Source organism: Anguilla anguilla, chromosome 5 (genome assembly GCF_013347855.1).
Source record: "Anguilla anguilla isolate fAngAng1 chromosome 5, fAngAng1.pri, whole genome shotgun sequence".
Taxonomy (NCBI): domain Eukaryota; kingdom Metazoa; phylum Chordata; class Actinopteri; order Anguilliformes; family Anguillidae; genus Anguilla; species Anguilla anguilla.
This window is the reverse complement of record NC_049205.1, coordinates 54,678,145-54,700,868: the sequence shown is the minus strand read 5'-3', so window position 1 is coordinate 54,700,868 and position 22,724 is coordinate 54,678,145. Positions and strand designations below refer to the sequence as shown.

Genomic DNA, 22,724 nt, shown 5'->3' with positions numbered 1-22,724 from the left:
CACTGCTGACGCATCACTTGTTTCTGTTGTGTCCCCCAGTGCAGCTGACAGTCTTGAAGGGAACAGCAGCCGTTACCATGGTTCTGTTATGGGTTGTGGTGGGGATTCCAGGGGCCTCCCCACTGCCATTTTTACCCTGCACTGGTTTCACAAGTATTATCAAAGTAGGGATTGAGCCTGTCACCCAGGGGTATACAACAAGGACCAATCCACTTCAGGAATTTGTGGCAACATCTGCTCTTAAATTGTTTCATTAGCTCAATCATATCTTGATCTGACATTTGTATATGCACCTGTGACAATCGCAGACTGCAAGGGTAACATAAAGGTTTTACTGTGCTCAAGTAAACTAACTTGGCAGTTGGTCTGAACAAAAAGTAGCATGCAGACCGGCCTTTCAGGACCAGAGATGTACTCCCCTGCTGTAACCTTTGTAACCTTTGTAATCAACATGGAGAAACTAGGGCTGCAATAAGCTCAACAAGCAAACAACTTAAATGTATGATGGTCAATCATGACAATTAATTAGCGATGACACCAGGTCATGCTGTCAAATGTGATCTTTGAAGGGGAATGAAGGTGGATGTCTGTTTAGCAGATACTTCCGCAACTGATCCTCAATCAGAATCATTACATTAGACCTTGGGGATACATCTATGTTCTGGCCAAACCCAGATCTGTCCTACAAGACAGAAAGTCCAGAGCTCAACTCAGGGAGTTCACAGATGTTAGCAGCTTCCAGGATTGTGTCCCAGTTTAAACAGGGAGCACGAAGGGCAAGTTCCCCGTCAGGAATCTGTCCGTTTTTCTTTTCTTTTTTTTAGCCGTCAGGACACATTGTTGAGCTGCAGGGTATTTTTGGTGCACTGTCAACAGGGTCTGGTGATTGGGAAGATGTACAAGAGGGAGCATGCCTGTGAGTTCACACAAGCTCCCTTGGGACCTTTCATATTATGAATGAGCCTTGTATGCAGTGGTGACACACTGAATGTCAGATGTTTCTGATGATGGTGATGATGATTATGACAATAGCTATATTGGTGGTGATAATGATGAGGATTACATTGTTTGTACGAAGTTATTTTCTATCTGTACCATGAATGCTGTTAGAAGTTTCAGTACTAGTACTTGCATAGTACTTTCTATTACAAGGCTCATATAGAGACTAAAATTATACATTCATATGAAGAAAGTTGACAGTTGTCACAGGGATTTATGAATTCATTACTCATTTGTGTATTAGATAAAGGAAGTGCCATATGTCGGTGATAGAACATGACATTGTCAAGAAAATGGGTTTCTGCACTATTAAGCACAATAATCCTTGAAGTGAAAAAGAAGAACTTCTAAACTAAACAGTGAATAATAATGAGAAATACTTTCATACTTTCAATTCCATTTTTAAATGCGTTTTCAGCATATTTACTGGGAAGTTAGACTACCCATTAAAACTGAAGGATGTTTTCCATAATTTCAGCATCAAAGAAATGTCTCATGTGGTAAAAAGACAAAAACATTCAGCCTACTTTGGAAAAAGGCTACATTATGGCAGTGACTCAGTCTTGATTGGGATGTGGATACAGAGGTTGCCATAAGAGTGTGACCAGCAACTACCTATTTGAGCTTTTCGTTAATCAAGAATCTGTTATGAAAGCATTCAGCCTCAGCTCCCCTGTCGTCCTTTCACAACGTGACAAGACGAACTGAAACTGTGCAGAAAAGGGATTAGAAACAGTTGGTGTCCTACCAGTTGGTGTCCTACCATAATTTCACAGCTACTTCACTATAAGTGCATCACTGAATAACTGAATATGGAACAAACACCCCCTCCCCTTTGCTTTCTGCACACAAGAGGACACAAACTTTCTTTCTCCCTCACCCTGTCCCACTCCCTCCCTCCCCTTTTTCAACTAGCAGATTTATCATTGAGTGCCATACTTCAAGGAGAGTCAGGTTCACTGATTAAACAAATATTTGCATTTGGCCAAGAAAATCTTGGAATGATGTCAAGATACAGCTTGAATTTATTGTTTACATCAGTAGCCACTGATTAAGTTAGTCAGGATTCCTCAGGATAATAATATAATGCATTAGCTCTTCCCATCTATATGAGAGACTGGGAGATGCCAACAGGCTAGCAAGTGTCCTGAATAACAGGGGCTGACTACATAGCCAAGGATAATTTTTATACCACCCTAATTTTCAATAAATTCACAAATGGCACTCCAATCGATGTACACTTACTTTGCCAATTAAGTGGGAGTTTGAAAAAAAAAAGATCCTTAAAACTTTTCAGGGGTTAGTCTGCTTGGTGCCAAGGCAGATGCCGCAGAGAAAAGGGCTTTTATCTCTGGGTGGGAAAAACAGATGGGGGGTTTGGCATCCTTTGCTCTGTCTCTGGTGAGTACAAAAACATCTCTGACAGAGCCACATGGAAGCACACAGTCTGGCCTCTTGGGGCACAGACACCAGCAGAATCACGCTCGCGTACTGACAAGGGAGCTGGCATTTTCCAAAAACACAATCTGTTACCACGAGTTGTTTGAGCTATCCCAAATTTACAGACACAGTTGGGCATTCAGAATAGCAGTACTGTGAAAAAAATCGGTTTAAAGCATGGTTCATATAAGTTTGTAGTTAACTCTCGATTGTCAAATTTCCTAAATTCGCCTGGTTGAGGGAAGTGACATTACTTATATTCTTATCATATTCTCATTTACTTGTATGGTTCCTATTGTAAAAAAAAAAAAAAATATGGAAAAAATAGACATTTTGCAATTTTTTTTTTTTTTTTTGCAATTTTCACACAGGAATTTTGATGTCAAAGACACATGTTTTTAGCAACAGGACCTATGGCATCCACATGTCAATCTTATCACACCTTGTGACAGCAGAATTAAACTCCTACTGTCCTTCACCAAACATCAAACACCACCAACACATCTTTCTCTGGTTGGTGGAAAGCCTCATATTCCCAACCCAGTACGAAATGAAACAACTGATATTATTACCATTATAAAAATAGTTTCACTTATGAAAAGCCAAGAAAATGTCTATTTTCCCCACACTTCATTTTCACATTTACAAATACAGGAATACATTCAGAAAATAAAATGTACCAATAAGAACAGCCTATTGAGGCATTTAGGCATAATGAACATTGTATTGCCTGATGCTGCCCCCTAATGGTACCAAGAAGGAAGATTTATTTTTAGAGAATTTTTCCATCACGTTTATATTACTGTGTATATAACAATGCCCCCATCTACCAGGCATGAGGGGTCACTGCATGGTTTGATGAGTATGAAAATTATGCAAATTATATGCTATGGCCTTCACAGTCACCAGATCTCAACCCAAATGAACACCTAAGGGAGATTTTGGATCGATGTGTTAGCGCTCTCCACCACCATCATCAAAACACTAAATGAGGGAATAGCTTTTGGAAGAATGGTGTTCCATCCCTCCAGTAGATTTCCAGTGACTTGTAGAATATATGCCAAGGCACATTGAAGATATTGTGGTGGCTCATGATGGCCCAAAACCTTCCCAAGACATTTAATGTTGTCTTTTCCATTGTCACCCATCAGTATGCAACAGGGTTTCAGTGGGGTGGTGCATGCTATAGCCTAACCAACACCTACGTGCAAAGACAAAAGTTTTACTGGACAACGGGGGCTTAAGCTCTTGAAAACATTTCAGAAACCACTATATCCTATGAACAGCCACCACAAATATGGGGTGAGGGGAAGCTTTGTTGCACGATGACAAAGAGGCATGATAGTCTGTGGCACACATCAGCAGGAAGGAGCAATCCAGAAAGGTGAACTATTCAGCCACTGAAAAGCAACGCTTTGCTATCAGCAAAATGTTACCCCTTAGGGTGAGAGTTCAATGGCTGATTATGTGTCGCCAGTCAGTGGAGTCCATTTCAAACGATGGAGAATGCCACTTCCTAAGGGACTGGCTAGATGAGTGGCTAACTGACCAGCAATAAGTTAACCAAATTTTATTTTGTTTAATCATCCGATTCAAGTTGTTGTCTTCTTTTATTCAAGGTGTTTTACAATGTACATATTTTAAGTAGCCTGGTTTTAAAGAATTCACTTTGCATGACATCAAGTGGAAGTGAAAAGGTACTTAAAAAACACAATTCATCCCCAAACCATAGATTATATTATGTTTTGTTGTCATTCTTAGTGAGTATAAATAATCACATCACACAAGCAGCGTTTCCCAATTAAAGATATGTGCTTGTGCATTTCCTCAATATGTTGAAGGTTAATGCATGGAAGAAATATGGGAAGATAATTCCAAAGCAAATATAAGAAAGTTTCAATGTCTGCAGGAGTTCCAAGTACTCTGGGGTTTTTTTCTGATTTATAATGACTGCTTCATTTTCCACATACTTACTTCTGGTTCCCCCAAGAAACACTCCCCTTAAGGCAATCCAGCTAAATAAACCTCAATTGACTATCAGACTGAGCTATTAATTGCAATTGGATCTGACAAAGAGTGCCTGTTCAAGATTTTTTAAAGATTTATTTTCCTCATTTTTTTGTCTCCAAAAAAATGGTGGCAGAATTTCGTACATAAGCAAGATTCAGTGGTCTACTAAAGTGTAACTGAGGCCTCAGATTATTCTTCATCAAGTGCACTGATTCGCAAAAATGATCAAAAACTAAAAGTAATGCATCATTCAGGGTCATACAATTATATCTGGGGCATACTGGTATTGGCCGACCCCAGTAAGTTTAACCTTCTACCTGTTGATACTGAGAAGCTGAAATTACACCCATGATATAATATACATGCACCAAAGGTGACACACTCGATGTGCCAATCTGAGTGAAAATATCATGCCCAGAAAATAGCCATTGACATCTGAACCCCTTTTATTATTTTTGTCATTTTAAAAGCCGAACTCAGAAAGTCACAAACAAACTCAGCGGCTGTTTAGACCTATGCTCTCGCCTCTCAAAGTAAACAAGTTGAAATTATTTGCTATACAACTACAATGCATTATGTTGTCTTCAAAAATTGACACCTGAGCTCATCTACTTCTCCCAAGAACACGGAAACTTGGCTTCTGTTTGCCTATGTGCTACAATGTAAAACAGAGTATTACCATCAGCAAACATCAATCAATATCAAAAAATCAAATATTCAATGAATTAATGTTGGCCCCAGAATCACTATATCATGCAACCCTAAAGTAACAATAGAAATTAATTATTTTACTAATGGAAACACACTGCAATCACACACTTACAGAATATTACCTTGAATATGTGTTCTGTAACTAGGTATGCATAAAATGCTGATGTGCCTTACGTGAAGGACAGACAACAAAGTGCAGGATGGACAATTCCCAGGACCAGGATAGAACATCATGGCTCTATTTTGGTTCCGCTCAAGTCCATAATTAGATATATTGATGCAGAAACCAAATAAACAAACTGAGAATCATCTGGCAGCCATAAATTAATTTGCTTATTGTTGATATTATTATGTTACATAATAATAATAATAATAATAATAACAATAAAATGTAGACTGAAGGCCAACAACAGATTAAAGTGAATGTAAAAGGCTAGTGTCTTGACAATATTTGGCTAGGTTGTGAATAGGAAAACTAATGCACTGAATGTTCAATCCATTCAATGATCCATTGGAATTGTTGGGCAAATCTAAAACTTTCAAGCCAAGCATTGACTTATCAATATCTAGGTGTCCAAGTGGTGCTTCCACTGTGCCCATAGGTCTCTAATTATTGATCAATGCACAGATGATTATACTCTGTGTACATTTATTCAACCATTGTATGGTTAACGTACAAAAGTAGGCATTTATGTTGCATATGTCTAGTTGTAATATTAACATTACCCGTCACCAGTCACCTTTTCCAATTCAAAAATAAAACAATTCTACAAATATATTTTTCTTGTGGAGAACACTCACTCAAGAGATCTTCATTTGAATCACATAAAATAAATATTTCTGTTATGAATCCACATAAACCTGCTAATTTGTTGATTTAACCCCTCTCCAATTTCACAGTACTAAAACACATTCATAAAAGTAATGCTTCCAATGTACTTGCAACTCGCTTGTGACAAGCAAACATTTTACCACAGTAAACCAGAGGCACTTTGACTAGAGGCCAAACATAATGCATCCTCTTAAAATCAAGGCTCAATGAAAACGAATAAGGCTTTCCTCAGTCCGATATGTATTTGGGTTTGGATTGTTTTTTCTGCTCTTCTTCATACTGGGAGGAGTGCTCTTCCAATCAGAGGAAAAGCCGTGCTTGCCTGTGTTGCACGTGGATGTGTTCTCTCTTTCAGAAATGTTTGTAAAACTATGGAGTTGAGGTTGGAGGGAGTGGTATCAGTCTCCGTACTGCACCTCTGCTCTCAGCTCCCGGGTGACGTAGCTGAGGAGAGCCGCAGTCACTTGCTGCTGGAGGGTGGCATTCCCCATCACCAGGGCAATCAGCTGGGCCCAGTCGGTCCAGTCGAGCGAGCCCAGCGCCGCCGAGACGTCGTTGTACAGCTTCTGCTTCTGCTGGGGAGGCAGCTCCATGAGGATCTCAGGGACGGGTCGGAACTGCCCACTGGTCATCCAGCATCCCAGCAGCCCCCCAACCGCACCGCCTGCACCACAGAAACGAGAAGAAAGTACCGAGTCGAGTCACAGATATTGAACTTAGTAGCTAGATGTTGGTGATGTTGAAGAGAAACATGTTCACTGAAGGGGTCATTCCCAAAGACAAAATTTCCCTTTCCATAGCTAGCCAACTAGACAGAGCCAGAACCTGCCATTATCAATGAATGGCTCCTAAACAAAGGATACCAGACCTGACACACGGCTTTCAACTGGTCTCTGGTCACAGTACTGGAGAGGACAGCAAGGAGCTGCTATATACACACACTTCTGTCTGACATCTGTCAATATTCGCTAACTTCATAACTATGATAGATGTTATTTGATTTTCAAAAGAGTTCCACAGGGCCCATTTTTTTTATATATATATGGAAATCTACTGATGGGAAGATCCAAATAAGTTTCTGCTTTAAAATCTCTTCAAAAAGAAATGACAAAAAAGGCTGTAGGTGCAGTTACAACCATATACATATCTACATAACCTCTTAAAGTAACCTTTCTAACCAGCTAAAGTGGGTATGCAGTCACACACGTGCTAGCCTACATCATTAGAAGTTGGACAATGAGAACAAAAGTACAACTGTGGATTGTTTGCTTCCATGTTAGTTAATGCACTTCCAAAGGTATTACATACAGTAACTGATTACTTGGCAGCCTTCTTAAAACGTTTACAGATATGGACTTATCAAATCTGCAAAAAGACATTGCGGAAAGCTATCATTGTTTACAAAGACAATACTTGAGGCAAGAAAATGACTGAATTCACTCCTTTTTAGGGTGAATGGTTCCTTTAAGAAGCATTACTTGTGTTCAACAGGAGCACAAAAATAGCTGAAGGCCAGTTACCTGGGTCACAGCTGAACACACCCTCATGCTAAAAAATGTTAAGAAGTCTTAACAACCCTTATTTGTATTACTGCTTAATTTGCAAATGGTTCCTTCTTGTTGTCAATACAGGTTACAAAGAAAGGTATTTATTATATTATTACAAATTTTAAAGGAACAGTTTGCTGGCTTTTTTATATGTTACTTCTGCATAAGTGCATGTTTTTGATCAACTCAGCTAGTTAGTGTGCAATTAAATAGTTTAGATACTTATTTTAGATCATAGATTGTATAGACAGAAGTTTCTGACAATCAGCTGGCTTTTCAGTGGCTGGTATAGGGGTCTGGGGGTATGTAAAGCACAAATGGAAAATGTACACTAAAACAGAACTATACCTAGAGCCCTTCAACTTACCTACTGCAATTCCTGGAGGACCTCCCATCAGCCCCCCCGCGAATGCTACTGCCCCAGCCAGCATTGCACCCTTCCCAGAATTCTTCACAGCTGCCTTCATTTGCTGGTTAGCAGACAGCTCGCAACATAGTCGCATGACGTCATCCATTCTAGCAGGCATCCTTGCAGTTTTAACTTCTTCGGGCGATAATTCAAACACGTTCCCAGTAACTTCTCTGCTAGTTACATAAGACAAGGCTAGTGATAAAACACGTGAACTTCTCATTAAGTAGCACGGCACAAAAATGATGATTATATTATTAAGGATTTAAAATGTGTACTAATAATAAAAAACACAAACATTAATAAGACACAATAATAATCATTATAATAATACGAATATTAATCATTAATGGCCGATGAGGAGGCTACACTATCACACTAGCATTTCATTGACCGGCTGATGATTTGTGTTGATACAGCGGACAAAAAATTCCCCAAACCAAAGCTTTAAAGGTGTAAAATATCAAAATATACTCTCTTAAAAGTAATACTACCTAAAGTTAACGATACCACTATGCTATGCAAAATCAAAACCGAAAGGAGTACAATGATACCCAACTTAAAGCTTACATGAACCAGTTTAACAACAAGTGTAAAAGTCATTATAACGTTTAGCTAATAAGGTATCACCTTGTTAGTAAATATGACAGTAAGTTGGCATTTCTATAATATCCCTAGCAAACGTGTGGCTAACGCTATATTTAAAATCAAAACCATGGGCAAGGCCTTCAGTTATCTGAACAGCCAACCTTCTTCTCTTTAAACCTGTCAGAACAGAAGGCAGTATTCTCAGCCTTCGTTCTTTCACTCAGTTATTTCCAGTGTAGAACACAATCTTCTACTTCTACTGGTAACTGGCGTTAGCTGTCTTTCTAGCTTTATGCAGAAGTAATACTTTCTAGCTTTATCCAGCGGCTGTACTTTTCGTTTTCGGCTGCCAAGACAGCAGCATTTGATCTTTGACATTAACTGACGCTAACGCTAAATAGCAAGCCAGTCGTTCCTATTTGTAACATAAAGAAACTCAGTGAAACGTACTTCAATAAATGAAAGGATAAAGTGTGACTTTTTAAATTACACGACGTAGTCTACCTTAGCAGCGCACAACTTCTGTGAAATCCACGCGTACCGTTCACACTAGCTATGGTCTAGTCTACCAACCACAGAACCGTATCTGTGCTACCACCGACACATTAAGCCACCATCTGATTTTCTTCAACCATAGGGAAGTGAAGCGGAAGTTTCGGGAACAATACTTCCGGGGTGTTACAGTTTGTAGTCCTAACATGGAAGTGAGATCGCATTTTTGAGCCATGGTTTTCCCTCGGCAGTTTTCGAATGCTTTCTTACCCTTCCATATGGATTTTGTTTTCTGCATAAAATAAGGTCTGTGGTAACGTAAGTCTAAGAGAATTTCACTTTTTGTTCTACGAGATAAATTACACCCATTAATATCTCAACAGCGAATTTCGAAGCCGTATGTGCTTTTAAAGAAGTAAGTTGCTAACAAGTGGCTACATTGAAACTGCAACAACGGTTGTATTCTGGCAACCACCACTCAAGTTTCCCCGCTTCAAGTGGCCCGCCTGCACGCGACAACCGTTGTAGTTTCAATATTGCAACGTGTTAGCAACCTTTTGAAAGTACAATCAGGAAAAGACCACACAAAGGATCAGAAGACAACTTGAATTACAACAGTCTATAATCAACACTAACCACGTATTCTGTCATATCTGGCAGTTAAAGAACTTTTCTAAATCCCAGTTTCCACCATGCTGTTTTCTGAAGTTAGAATGATCACTTTCATTATTCTTTTTTCTACCTTCTTTAACTATTTCCCCAGACATTTGGACAAAGTTCATAGTATAGCTGCTTGTGGTGCAAACTCAACAGTGGAGAACAGCACCTTATAGTCATTTTCCTAGTTATTTATACCTGGCTGGGAAGAGCAAGGTCAGTTTATTTTTAAAATACTGTCTAAACCACAGGACACTGATTTAATTTGTCTCATTTAAGTTCCATTGACCATTGATCACTGAGGATCTCTGCTTGTGGGAGCAGCCATGTTTGTCTTCAGATTAAATTGTTTAACCAAACATTCAGTGAAAGACTGACAAATCCCACCAACCAGACGGACTGTGATCCAGGAACACAGTGTATTCTTGTGTGTTTTTGGCCTGGGACTTTCATAAGAGGGTGTAAAAGCATCAATGGGTTGGGGCTCACCATATTCAAGAGGCGGCACAAACAGGATTCTTTATTCATCCCAGTTGTGTGCTGACCTCAATCAACCCATGAACAGACAAAAGCACACCACTCAGGCAAAAGCCAGTTTTACCCTGCAAGAAAATATTGTGCATTTGGTAGAATGGTGTAAACCCCAAGCCTGCTGGATGCACCTTTACGACCTCAACCAAGGGTAACAAAGGCTTTAATGAGACAAAATAGTCTCATTGAGTCAATACTCATCAGTAACCATAGCAGCCTACACTGGCAAATGAACTCACTTCTGCCTGAAGCTTGCAGTCTGTTTGCCCTCAGCTGCCATAGCGTGCTCAGCAATGCACGCGCTTATCTGGAGGCCACAGAAAGAGCTGATAAATCACTCTGTCCAAACATCAGTTCACAAAACATCTTACTGAGAGTTATGATCATGTCCTCACCAATTTTCCTCCACCTGCTTTTCAAGATATGCGATTTGTGAATCATAAGGAAAAGTACGTCAGTAAAAAAGAAAATATAACATGCAAAATCATTACTGAATATAAACATGACTGGAAATAAAAATAACTGAAATATCAAATTATTATAATGATATTTTAAAATCATAATGATTAAAAATATATTTGCAGAACACATTTTTTTAAAAACCCTAATAGTGTCAATGATGTGAAAGATCCCTGTAGTGTCTGTAATCTCACTCAGTTTCAACAGTGCCAGAATTCATCCTGTATTGAAACTATGGTCTTTCACATGCAGAGGTTGTTGGCTGATATTGATGAAACTATCCAGAGAGCGATTTCTTCAGCACATCACAGATATGGCATCTTTCGGAGAGTGGCCAGATGGAACCCACTTCTGAGAAAGGTCAACATTTATTCATGACTGGAGTTTGCCAGGAGCCATGTGACAGATCCTAAGACCTTCTGGAAGAAGGTGATGTGGGGGTCTGATGAGACAAACGTTGAGCACTTTGGCCTGAAAGCAAAGCATTATATGTATTTTGGCAAAACTAAACTTGTATAAATTAAATTTAAAAAGTTGGATATTCTCCTTGGTAACAGTACAAAGTGTTTTTATTACTTCTGCCAAAGTGTGTGGTATATTGATATGATCGAATTGCAACTATTCCCAGTGTTTAGTGTACATTCAGACAATTAGTCATTTTGGACAAAAACTGTCGAAAATTGATCTACAGTTTTTATTGTTTAACATCTGATTCTTTCAAAAGACAAAAAAAAAAGAATAGAAAATGTATTCTTAAATCGTCGTTGGAGCCTGTTCCATAACCTGCTCCAAGAATCCCAATCAATCCAACAGAGTGATGTGCTTTTAAATTACATTTTCATGTGTGGCTAATATCTGATTTATCGTTTTGGCGACAAGAGAACTTAATTAACCGTGAGAAAAATAAGAAGAGTTAACGTAAACAACGACAAAAGTCCCCAAGCTATAACGAGCACTGCCTGTTCGAAAGTTCAAAAAAATAATATGCAACGAATGGGCAGGGCATGCGCAATAAAATTGGCGCGGATATGCCAATTTTAAGCATTTAACAATGGATCTAAGATCATCTTACGCTCTCTAGTTTACACACGACAAATCTTGCTTGGCCATTTAACGTCCCATTTCTAGATCAGCTGAGCTCGCAAGAGTACAGGACATCCCCATAATTTCATTCCTGTGCATGCTCCGCCTTAAGAGGAGGGATTAAGTGACGATGTTTAAAACCCAGTGACGACAGCACCGACACAAAACACTGTTCACAAACAAGTCCTGAAGCTCAATACTGTGCATGGGAACAGAACACTGAAATGTAAGTGTTCGGATACAACTTTTCAACAAAATACCCACTCTCATCTTTTCAGGTAATTGATTCGTTACGTTTCCTACGTTTAGAAGTGTGCACATTATTGTCTGCATCCTTATGTAGGCTACACGGTCAACTGTATTGCTGCTTGTTTTCTTTGTCTAGTTCAGCTTAGTATAAACGACTCGGGGGGGAAAAAAACACTCCGGGTCTTTAATAGTTCAGTTTGCTCTTGAATGTCGACATGTCAGTTGTTCATGACAATCATTTATTTTTTTGTTGATATTGCATCTTGATTCTACGCATCGAGTGGTGCTGTAAATGATAGTAGACACAATGCATTTAATCCAATCCTTGCATAGCCTACTTATTGCCGATTTTTACTTTCTTTCTTTCAAGTTTTCATAAGGACGCCCACTGATTACTTTATGAAAGGTCACCAGTGCAACAGCTGATCGCGCGTTCCTGTCCAAGTTCGGAGCCTGTGACAGCCTAGGTCTACTCTGTTTATTTCCATTATGGGACAGGTGCCAAGTGCCCTGTGCATGCCCGGGCCAGCACTAACGCATCCCATTATTGTCTATATAATCTTGAAAACAAAAACACATCTGTGTAATTTAATACAATTCAACGTAAGATGCATTTATTTGAGTAAACTGCATTCAGTACGGGTTATTACCTTTTTACCAACTGTTAAATTAGGATTTAAACGTGAGCGAGTTAAAATCCCATTAAAAACAGTAGGTTAATTTATGGTTGTCGATTATGAGATCCCAAAGGTTATTGCTGTTGTACAGCAGTATTTTTCTTATATATGAATATCGAAATTTTTTTTAGTTGTTTGAAATATTTAGCACCCTGTAATTGGCTCGCTGTTATGCTGCATCTGCTGGTTATCAGCTGTTGACCAAACATGCAGACAGTCTCAAGTGCGCGAAGACATCCGGAGTGTCTGGGTAAACAGACGTAACAGAAGTAACAGCAGTGGCCTTTGCCTTTGCGGAAACGTCAATGCTCTGATGGGACTTATTTAATAATTTATTGATTAATTGATTAACTTATTTATTTGACTTTAAACCCCTTTTTAATTCCATCACGGTCAATTAAAATCGGAATTGCAAAGCTCGATCTACATATTCAGAAAGTCCCTAATGATCTGATGTCCTATAATGACAACTGCTCAGTTAATCTTTTTTCATATTTATTTGAAAAGGGGAGCAAAATAAGCCATGTCCAAATATAGACACAGCTAAGAAATACAATGAAAGAAACATATTTTTTATTGCTTGATGTTGAGAGAGAGAGAGAGAGAGAGAGAGAGAGAGAGAGAGAGATATGTAGTTTGATCTCACTTATTTACTCATTCATTCATTCATTTTAACAAACTAAATTAGGATAGGAATTGCTTATGTTTAAAAATAACTCCAGGGAGAAAAATGAGACCAAGTATTGAGGGCTGCCAAAGCCATGTTATTCTTGACCAGTGCTGGCTAGCAGGTCAAAAATAAAGTACAGCATGTTACGTTCTGCTGCAAGGGGTATTATACAAGCTGCTGCTGGATCTAGTTTCAGTGGTGGAGACGAAGCCTTTTAAGATCCGTCTTCGCTTTCCAACATTTTAATGTGTATTAATTACACACAACATGCTATATTTTACATATCATTTGTCTAATTAAAGATATGTAAGGGGTATAAATGGTGTACCTGATGTTCCCTATATGAATGTTGTGTGATGTACCTTTTCAAAATGTACCACAAGAGGGCGACCTGTTTCCTTTGTTGTCTGCTCTGCAGAGCTTTACTGTGACCCGTAGTCTGGGAGAAAAGCCGTTGTGACAATGATCAGAAAAGTCCTTGCCCTGCTTGGAGCCGGCGACGAGGATGCTGTAAATGTCAATGATGTTGAGGACAACGAAAGCTGTGAAGACCTGATCGAATTTGAAGAGGGAGACTGGGTCATAATCAACGTTCATGGTGAGAACACAAAATTCTAATTTTGCTGGGAGGGGGGGGATCCCCAAACTATGTTGGAAAAATTGCTTAGGTTTATTTAGTCTTGAAATAAGGGCCTGGGTAGTGGGTTCAAGGTCAAAGCCGAGACTGTAAATTTATCTTCATCGGTCAGTGAATTTGGAAGAGGAGATATTGGTCTGTGCTTTGGAAAATATATGATCAACAGTGTCTGAAATAAACACTTGAGTTTATCGAAGATAAGGTAGTCACTTTTGTGCTGAGGATGCGTTGTGTACACAGAGGGGAATGCCTTGGCCCCGCCCGAGGTGGACCCCCTGGAAAATCTGCTCATCGAACATCCCAGTATGTCCGTGTACCAACTGAGCAGCCAGAGAAGCGAGGATGATGACCTTGGGTCTGATGAAGAGAGAGAGGAAGACGAGGATTCTGCCAGGTGAGCAAGTAATGTGGCTCTCAAATCCAAAATATTCAATAATGTCAGTGACACAACCACCGCAGCCTTTGCGTAAAAACGGCCAGAGGTTCGAGCTTCTTAGTGTGCCGGGATTGCATCATATGGCCAAACTCGGGGGGTTCATGAGGGGACGTGTGGGAGGAGCCTGACGGCGTTCTTTCACCCTGTGCAGGCCTGTGCCGGTTGGGCGTTCCATCCCCTGCAGGGGCAGCATTCTACAGCACGCCGACCACTTCCGCGCAGTCCAGAGAGCCAGGGTGCATGTGGAGCGCAGGTCGCTGACCCACACTGCCCTCTGCAGGCAGAACCTCGCCAAGACACGCTTCTGCCCCTCCGTGAAACGATACGGCTTCTACAAGCAGCCCTGCCAGCGTTTTTATAACTACTGAATCCCTTCTGTCCTCCCAACCACTTGAGCTAGCCTTCTGAGTGCCTCTGGATATGGATATGGATATTGATAGTCAACCTGTGATTTACCACGCTTTTTTTAGCCTCAGTGCGCTAATGATGGCACAGGGCCACCATTCATACTTCAAGGAAGCAGAACAGGGCAAAATTAAATGTGTATGTCTCAAACTTTGAGTACACACACATAAAAATGGTATGTACTACTCAGTATTGTCAACCACTATTTTGTTACGATGAAATTCATACAGCATGTTTGTAAAATGCATCTAATGTTTCAGCATTTGCAAAAAGCTACTAGGTATAACTTTAGAACAAAATAATTTTCAGCTAATTTAGTTGTAATGCTTTTTTTTTTTAGAAGTGACATATGTAAGGTACAGCTTGTACTTAATATATAGTTGTGTGAGTGGAATGTACCTTTTATGGCAGAAATTTCTTTTTCTGTTTTGTGTTTTCTAACATTATCATCATATGAAAGTATGTACTGTTACATAATAATGCTTAAGAAACATTTGATCTTACCTATGCAGACTAATATTCAAATTATTGTTCTTTAATACATTTCACTGTACAATTACACTACTGCCTTTAATATGTTGTGATTTTATCTTTATATGTAAGGGTTGTTTTGTCTTTAGGGAAAAAAACAAACAAACAAATGGTGCGTAAGGAGTACTGATGACAGGTACCTTCAATGAGCAAGTGTACTACCTTTGTTTTTACTGTAATGACAGCAGAATTTGTTCGCTTTTTATGTACATGCCACTGGTACACATGTATATGTACCTTGCCAAGAGAAAAACTGTTTGTACATATTACTAAATGATTCAGATTTTTGTATTGGAGTATGCATTTGTTTAATACTCAACCAAAAAAAAAAAAAAAAAAGAATAAATGTGTTTTGCTTAGACAAGTTGTTTTTATTGAATTAATGCACTCATTACATCCATGCATTTTGAGTACGTTGATTGTTCTGGGTCTTGTAGTGATACTGGCCATTCAGGTTGTATGCTGACTTTATTCCAAGCAAATCTTTGTGTGTGCGGTAAATAAAATGTGTATAGATAAGCTGCATAACCCATTATAAAATTACTTTGTATAGTAATAAATGTAAAAATGTTAATGAGCTTTATGGTGAAAGCAACACAACAGACCTCAAACATTTTTGGTGAAAGTAATGGATGGAAAAAAATTTTTTTTGACAAACTTCAGTTTAAAACATAAACATAAAAGCAACCTGAGTTCCATTTTCATATAATTTACTTGGTTACAGCAGTTTTATTCAATGTCAAACAGAGGGAAATGGCCAAGATACAAAACATCAGTCACCTCAAACATTTTATAAAATGAACATAAGTGACAAATGCAGGAAAATGTATTCCAACCAGACCGTACAGTGCACCTTCTCTATCGTGAATACATCACGGACCATTTTTACCTGGTGATAAGCAAACAGCTGTAACAAATCGTAAACAGAATTGTATCTTTAAAAAACATCAGCTCATTGTCCTGTTTTAAAATGTGCCACACACCACACACAGACAATACAGTACGTTCTGTATGCGCTGTGATCTGAAACAGAGATGAAGTTTGAGTTTGAGGCCTTGTTTAAATGGATAGCAAGCTATTTGCTCTTTTACAACCAATAATGGAAGTATGAATTCATGTGGACAACAAAACTGAAACCAACCTGATTAAAGCAACCTGGTGCCCCCCATAAACAATTCAATGTATACTGAAAAAGTGTGTAAGAAAGACATTTCTCTTTGTTGCAGAGACAATTCAACATACTGTGCAATATGCATGTATTCATATTATAAGCAGGTTTTGCATAAATTACTCAATTAAGCATGTATAAAGATGCAGCTGATCATTAATTCAACCATGCAATTCATTCAAAGCACAGTACCCATCATCCTTACAGCTGCTCCAAGCATAGTTCAAAATAACTTCTTCCTTCCTGTACAGGCCCAATATTTATCTTGGTATGGCCTCATTCTGGGCGAACTATTAACTGTAGCTTATTACAGCTATACACTTGGGCTCAGGTAACTGCGATTGAACCCCCAGTGTTGATTAGCATAGGGGTTATGAACCCTGATCTGAAAGAGCCTCGGGGCTGCAGTGTTTTATTTTTTTTTAAATATTATTTTCCAAGATATTTGATGAAAATGTAACTAATACAATTACTTATTTAGTGTGAGTAAAAACCACTTCATATCACTTCTGTGGTTTGGTGCTGCTTCACCTTTTGGGCATATGGTTCCTGTTCCCCAAAGACTGACAAGAAGTTATAAATCAATTACATTAATCTAAAAGTCTAAAATGCAAAAGATAATCAGCTACAGCACAACATTTATTTCATTTTAACAGAAGGGAAAAACAAACAGTGCATCCTTTTTCACCATAAAGGTGGTACCTCAGAAAGCTGCTGAACCTCAAATTGTGGTTTTTGCTAAAAACTAGTACTCCCCAACAGCCAACGTCTAGGCCTGCATTACCAGATATCATCGTTTCAGAACTTCACACTAAGAATTACTTTTAATTTACTTTTAACCTCATACTCACTCAATTTTACAAACTCAATGGCAATAATATGTTCTTTCAGGTACTCTGTACAAATCTAAAAAGTTTTCGACAAGGCTCGTTAAATTAAAGTGGGAAACTGTCATAATTAAACATTTAAATGACACCCGGAACAATACAAGACGCAGGTGAATATCTTTTTTGTAAACTTAAAGGACACTCCTCCAACATGTGTGCAAGATATCTTACATGTCTGTGGAATGTGAAGCAAGATTTAAACATGGCTGGCTGCAATTCCCACGGAGGAGCATGATTATAACTGAATGGCAGACCTCAAATTAATCTTTTTACCTCGAGTCTGACCTTCTTTTTTGCATACCTTATTTCCAGTTGCAGAACAAGGTCATAAAATTAACATGAAAAAAGGCTTAAAAACAGACTGAAAACTCACTATGAAGGGCCCAGCACTGAACTGTACACTCAACAGACATTTAGATATATTAAGAGGATGTGGCAAAAACATATTGTGCACCCCACAATAAAAAGATGACTGCAATGACAAAAATGTATTTTCCTTTATGCATACAACCTGTGATTCCTGATTTTAGTCCATTTTAATTATCCCTCCTGACTTTCCAGCAATGAAAGCCAACAAGCCTGTCAACTCTTCCCCAAAGTTGAGGAACCAGTTGCTAGGAACAGGACACGCACACTAAGCCGCTGGACTGACTGCTCCCATGTGACTCAGTAAGACGGGTCGCTGTGGGGCAGAAAGCGTGGCAGGAGAGAGCACAGGTCGTGCGGCAGAGCAGCTGGTTTCCAGCACTACCTGTTCTGTCGAGGGCGGGGGTTGGGTTACAGCGGATGTGGGGGGGGGGGGGGGGGGGGGGGGGGGGGGGGAGGGGGGGTTGGAGCGGATGCGAGTGGATGTCGTCCTTGTCCCCGCCCCTCACCAGCGGGGCGAGGGATCAGAAGATCAGCATTGCATTGTGGGTCCGGACATAAGAGTTTACGGTCAGATTTTAAGGCCCGTCACGACGGGTGTGGTACGTCTGCTCGCGGTACGTTCAGGAGGACTGGTGCTACAGGGTGTAGTAGCGGTACATCAGGCCGACCACGGCAGCGGCCAGGGTGGGTATCAACCACGTGGTCCACGCACTACAAGCAGAGAGGGAGGGAAGGCGATGAACATTCGATTAGCCATAGAAAAGCAGCATATACATAAAAACCCTAGCAAATAATGCACAGGTTGTGAAACAAGCAAATAAATTCTAAAGCCAATAAAAAATGAAGGACACATTCCACGGAAAACCAAAAGCAGGCACCCTACATTGGTTAAAAGACTACTGATCCTTAGCTGGAGCTTGAAGCAAATTTTAACATTAGAAAAACTGTCAGTCAGTGAACCAACTTAAGCCAAGGCAGACATTGCTGTATGCAGCAAGTTACTACAAAGTCAGTCAGTGCTGCATGCCTTATTTATGACATGAATGGAAGGCATCTCTCTCGCTCTCACTCTGTTAAAGAGGCAGGTTATGTAAATGGGGATTAGGGTTATTTTAAAATTCCATTCGTCTGTGTAATATGGTGGCATGCCAATGTCATTGTTTTCGAATACCAATTTTTTTTTTTTTTTTTTTTTTTTAAACTTACCTGCCCTCTCCTCCTGAAGTTGTAATGAATACATCCTTATGGAGAAAGAAAAAAAACAAACAAAAAAAAACATTGTAATTTACATAATCAGGCTGACTACATCACAGCAAAAAAACACAAATAGTATTAGGTCTTACCTTTTTACTTTCCTTTCTGCGGTCATCCTAAAAAAAAGTATTAAAAGGTTAAGTGTATATAGGAGAATAATAAATGGCCATCAACTTCCTCATGATCAAGAGAACAGATAGAAATAAATATACTTAGATTACAATTTTATGTGCATCAGATAACATAATGACAGGAACAGGCTATTCATCCCAACAATGCTTGCCATTTTTCTAACTAAACGAGTGCTCTGATTACCTACAGACTAGATAGTATCGAACACTGTATCAAGCCTAGTCTTGAAAATCCCCAGAGTTTCTGCCTCTACTACATGACCTGGCAGGTTATTCCATACATTGGCTACTCTCTGCATTAAAAAATTCTTCCTAATGTCTGTATTGGAATTTACCTTTTGCTAATGTCCCCTCCTTCTACTAACAGAACTCAACCTGAAGAATCATATGTAGTTCACTTTGTTGATCCCCTTTATGAATTTAAAGCCTCAATATCAAATCACCCAAGTCTCCTTTTATTAAGCCTGACAAGTTTAAGAATCTTTAGTTTTTCCTCATAGCTTTTATCTTTCATACCAGGAATTAATTTGGTTGCTCTTCTTTGAACTTTTTCCAGAGCCCAGATCTTGTCTAAAGCAACTATCAACATTACTAGCAACAAATTGATCTTTGAAGACCATTTATATGACAGTATTCATAAATCAGACAAGAAAGTTTGGTTAGCAATCTTTTGAATGACCAGTCAAAAGACTTTGTGCTCTGCAGAAGAACACCATTATTGGTAAAAATCGACAGCCAAGAGAAATGGGCGGGTACCATGTGCAGCTCGCCAATCAGGTACTGCTCAAGCATCTCCCGGGCATCTGTGGAATGGCCGACGTCTTCAAAGCTCTCTGTGGCGTCCGCACCCGCTTGCTCGAGCAACACTTCTTCTCCACCTGGGTGCTGAAGACACCAGAAATGAGCATCCCAGCACAAACAGAACCAAAAGCTGACCTCAATGGGATTAAACCAAGGGAAAGCTTCTGGTTTGGCCAGCCAAACACTCTCTTTGCAAATGCTCAAAAATTCAGAATTACTTTAAAATTAAGCTTGATCCCATGAGATACAGTAGATGACTGATTTGCATTAAAATGCATCAAAATTGCAAAAGAAAAAATAACATTTTGTGTTGACTGTGTGTACACAGGACTGCTTGATGTTTTCCAGCTAACAATTACACACTGACTCAGAACAACTGATTCTATGATTCACAAATTGCACTGCTAAGCTTCGCACCCTATAGTAAAACTGCCAAAATACAAACTGTGGATTAGACATTTGTGCCAAGGTTTTGGAGGGGCCCACAAATAATGTTTTACACCTTGGGCCAAAAAATAAATCTAGGGACGGCTCTCACTGTACTTGTAATGTTCTTCACAACATGTCTCTGGACGTTGGGCTCACCAACGCTCACCATAGTGGCAGATTCATGTCACATGAACATTGCTTGCCACACTGCAGGCCTACAGAGAGTGATGTCACTGACCACCGCAGCCAAAAGCTTTCTCCCTATACAGCCTACATCAACACTGATATGAACAAAATCCAGGGATGCCCAAAAGACACCAGTAAGGCTTCACATACGCCTGCAAGTTGAAGATCAAGCCTATCACAAGATCAAGAATGACTCCATTTAGATACAGCGTTATCTCGGATATAGTCAGCACATGTCAATATCATTACAGAAAGACAGTGAACTGCAATTGGACAACTGGAACTGGAAGTATGGAGCTTGTTACTTTGCATCGTTGAGCATGTAAAGTTGCTGCTTTCTCGTACCCCTGGCCTGTATGAATGGAATAAAATGTATGGAAATGTAGCCTAAAGTTGTGGCATAATCCTTTTCTTGTCATTGCAAAAATATGATGTTAAGAAAAGGCCATGAGGTATGTTTTAGCAGCTTCAGTCTATAAGTGATTCTGGCAAAAGTTTTTTTTTTTTTTTTTAATCTTAGACACGAATTTCCTCAAAATAGCCTCCTTTAATAAAAAATAAAAAAAGTAGTTAATGCAATCGAAATTCGAACTCGATTAGTCTTAATTTAGCTAGCTAGCCTAAATTACAGTTCGAAAAATTAGCTCAGCAACGTACGTGGCTAAAGTGTAAACGGGCAGTATCGATAACTAATGTTGTTATTACATCAACGTAAAAAAGTAACTGGACATCTAGCGAACTGGACATCTATAAATTCGGACATTATACTCAGTTTTTAAGACAAAGAGCGTCATGCGATTATGTTTGTTTTAGACCTAGAGGTACACATTAGCAAACAACCTTTAGACTAGAAGCTACCATGAGTTTGAATAAAACTTCCTCTAGAATATTTTATGAGCAATTTACGTAAATGCATTCATCAGTCTTTCTACCGATCACCTAATTTAGTTTAAATTAACTAATAACGTTACCTAGGTAAATTAATGGGCTTGTTGTATGACATACTGTATCAATGACGATAGCCAACGAGCCACTTCCTCGCTAAGAGACGAGAGGCATGGGCGATGCTATATACGGATAGTCTACTAAAGTTAGCTTGACTGCCAGCACGTACCACCTTATATTTTATCAAGTCACTTATCGATATATAAGAATTAGTCTATCCAAATTGGGTGCAAGCATGCTAGTTAAGCACTACCTATATTCAAAACCATCGACTCGTCGACACTAGTTAGCATTAGGCACGTAGCTAAACGCCTCCTGCCAAGACTGCCCTTGATTGTAGCTAGCTAGCTAACTGGCCATGTAACTATGGTTACACTTACAGTGGTGAAATAACAAGCTAACTAGTAACACTAATTCGAACAAGACACGATAGGCATTTATAGTCTGCTTACCTCCTCCATGAAACTTGTGATGTCGTAAACCTTATCGTGGATTATAAGCCACGCGTCCTTACTCGTGTTGTGCAATTTTATTTCTTCAAGTGAGTAGTACTTCTCACCGCTTTCCGAAACAACCTCCCCGTTAGCATTCCCTGTGTGGTTTTCCTCTGCTTTCTCTATGTGGTTTTCCTCTCCCATTTCGATATTCCACGTATATACGTCTTAGTTGGGCTTCACCAATGCGTGCCTTAAATAACTGACCGACAAGCTTTAGAGCTGGGTATTCGTTAAAACGACTGGCTTAGCTAACTACACACCAGGCCTCTGTCTCGTGGAAATAAAAGATTTTCAGAGTTTCAGCTGTACACCTTTTCCCACCCGGCCCGATGCCATGTCATTTCATCAGCTGACCTGTGTAAAAAAAACTCAATGAATATAGAGTAGTATGATAAACCAATAAACGTCTAGGGGCGTTTGATATAATCCAGTAAGCAACAAATGTTCCAAGATTTAACCAATCGTAAGCGCTCACTGATGATCACCAGAGTTCAACACGTATATGTCGAAAGTTCAGGAGGGATTTGCTCTGAACTCTGTTTAATGGGTTACTTATGGAGTATTTTTTAATTAGACAGTTGTATTGGGGCACTTTTTTCAAATTAGGCAGTTGTATTGGTTTTTGCTAAACTGTGACTAAGTTAAACACATGCCAGAGTTCTGCTAAATGTTCGCTACCTCACTTTTTACTTCT

General features: G+C 39.3%; 3 protein-coding genes across 6 annotated transcripts; 1 reads left to right on the top strand and 2 right to left on the bottom strand.

The window, feature by feature from the left end:
• Positions 1 to 4,522: 4,522 nt before the first annotated feature.
• LOC118228270 (protein C19orf12 homolog) lies at positions 4,523 to 9,184 on the bottom strand. 3 transcript variants are annotated; one of them, XM_035419662.1, is made up of 3 exons: positions 9,041 to 9,184; positions 7,907 to 8,121; positions 4,523 to 6,656 (listed from the first exon to the last, which is right to left on the bottom strand). In XM_035419662.1, exons 2-3 carry the CDS (start codon positions 8,064 to 8,066, stop codon positions 6,391 to 6,393), a joined length of 426 nt encoding a protein of 141 aa, XP_035275553.1. In that variant the 5' UTR covers positions 8,067 to 8,121; positions 9,041 to 9,184; the 3' UTR covers positions 4,523 to 6,390. The 3 variants fall into 3 exon arrangements, with proteins under 3 accessions (XP_035275553.1, XP_035275554.1, XP_035275556.1); XM_035419663.1 differs by having other exon boundaries at positions 7,907 to 8,143; positions 9,041 to 9,181; XM_035419665.1 differs by having other exon boundaries at positions 7,907 to 8,124; positions 9,041 to 9,180.
• Positions 9,185 to 11,884: 2,700 nt separating this feature from the next.
• si:ch211-260e23.9 (tumor protein p53-inducible nuclear protein 2) lies at positions 11,885 to 15,727 on the top strand. Of its 2 annotated transcripts, none has more exons than XM_035418603.1 (4): positions 11,885 to 12,036; positions 13,773 to 13,952; positions 14,232 to 14,385; positions 14,579 to 15,727. In XM_035418603.1, the coding sequence occupies exons 2-4, from the start codon at positions 13,817 to 13,819 to the stop codon at positions 14,793 to 14,795; spliced, it is 507 nt and encodes a 168-aa protein (XP_035274494.1). In that variant the 5' UTR covers positions 11,885 to 12,036; positions 13,773 to 13,816; the 3' UTR covers positions 14,796 to 15,727. The 2 variants fall into 2 exon arrangements, with proteins under 2 accessions (XP_035274494.1, XP_035274495.1); XM_035418604.1 differs by having other exon boundaries at positions 11,889 to 11,984.
• A 2,498-nt stretch (positions 15,728 to 18,225) lies between these two features.
• Positions 18,226 to 22,391, bottom strand: LOC118227756 (cytochrome b5-like). Its single transcript, XM_035418605.1, has 5 exons — positions 21,986 to 22,391; positions 19,929 to 20,057; positions 19,131 to 19,157; positions 18,994 to 19,028; positions 18,226 to 18,498 (listed from the first exon to the last, which is right to left on the bottom strand). The coding sequence occupies exons 1-5, from the start codon at positions 22,169 to 22,171 to the stop codon at positions 18,423 to 18,425; spliced, it is 453 nt and encodes a 150-aa protein (XP_035274496.1). The 5' UTR covers positions 22,172 to 22,391; the 3' UTR covers positions 18,226 to 18,422.
• Between the last annotated feature and the right edge of the window lie 333 nt (positions 22,392 to 22,724).

What these genes read in the sequence shown, in the direction of transcription:
- LOC118228270 (XM_035419662.1), bottom strand. Translation starts at nt 8,066, where the DNA reads ATGCCTGCTAGAATGGATGACGTCATGCGACTATGTTGCGAGCTGTCT. An exon ending in TCCTCCAGGAATTGCAGTAG is followed by an intron (nt 6,657 to 7,906) that starts GTAAGTTGAAGG and finishes TCTGTGGTGCAG; the next exon opens with GCGGTGCGGTTGGGGGGCTG.
- si:ch211-260e23.9 (XM_035418603.1), top strand. Translation starts at nt 13,817, where the DNA reads ATGATCAGAAAAGTCCTTGCCCTGCTTGGAGCCGGCGACGAGGATGCT. An exon ending in GGTCATAATCAACGTTCATG is followed by an intron (nt 13,953 to 14,231) that starts GTGAGAACACAA and finishes TTGTGTACACAG; the next exon opens with AGGGGAATGCCTTGGCCCCG. An exon ending in GAAGACGAGGATTCTGCCAG is followed by an intron (nt 14,386 to 14,578) that starts GTGAGCAAGTAA and finishes CACCCTGTGCAG; the next exon opens with GCCTGTGCCGGTTGGGCGTT.
- LOC118227756 (XM_035418605.1), bottom strand. Translation starts at nt 22,171, where the DNA reads ATGGGAGAGGAAAACCACATAGAGAAAGCAGAGGAAAACCACACAGGG. An exon ending in TCACAAGTTTCATGGAGGAG is followed by an intron (nt 20,058 to 21,985) that starts GTAAGCAGACTA and finishes TGGTGTCTTCAG; the next exon opens with CACCCAGGTGGAGAAGAAGT. An exon ending in TGATTGGCGAGCTGCACATG is followed by an intron (nt 19,158 to 19,928) that starts GTACCCGCCCAT and finishes ACTTTTTTTTAG; the next exon opens with GATGACCGCAGAAAGGAAAG.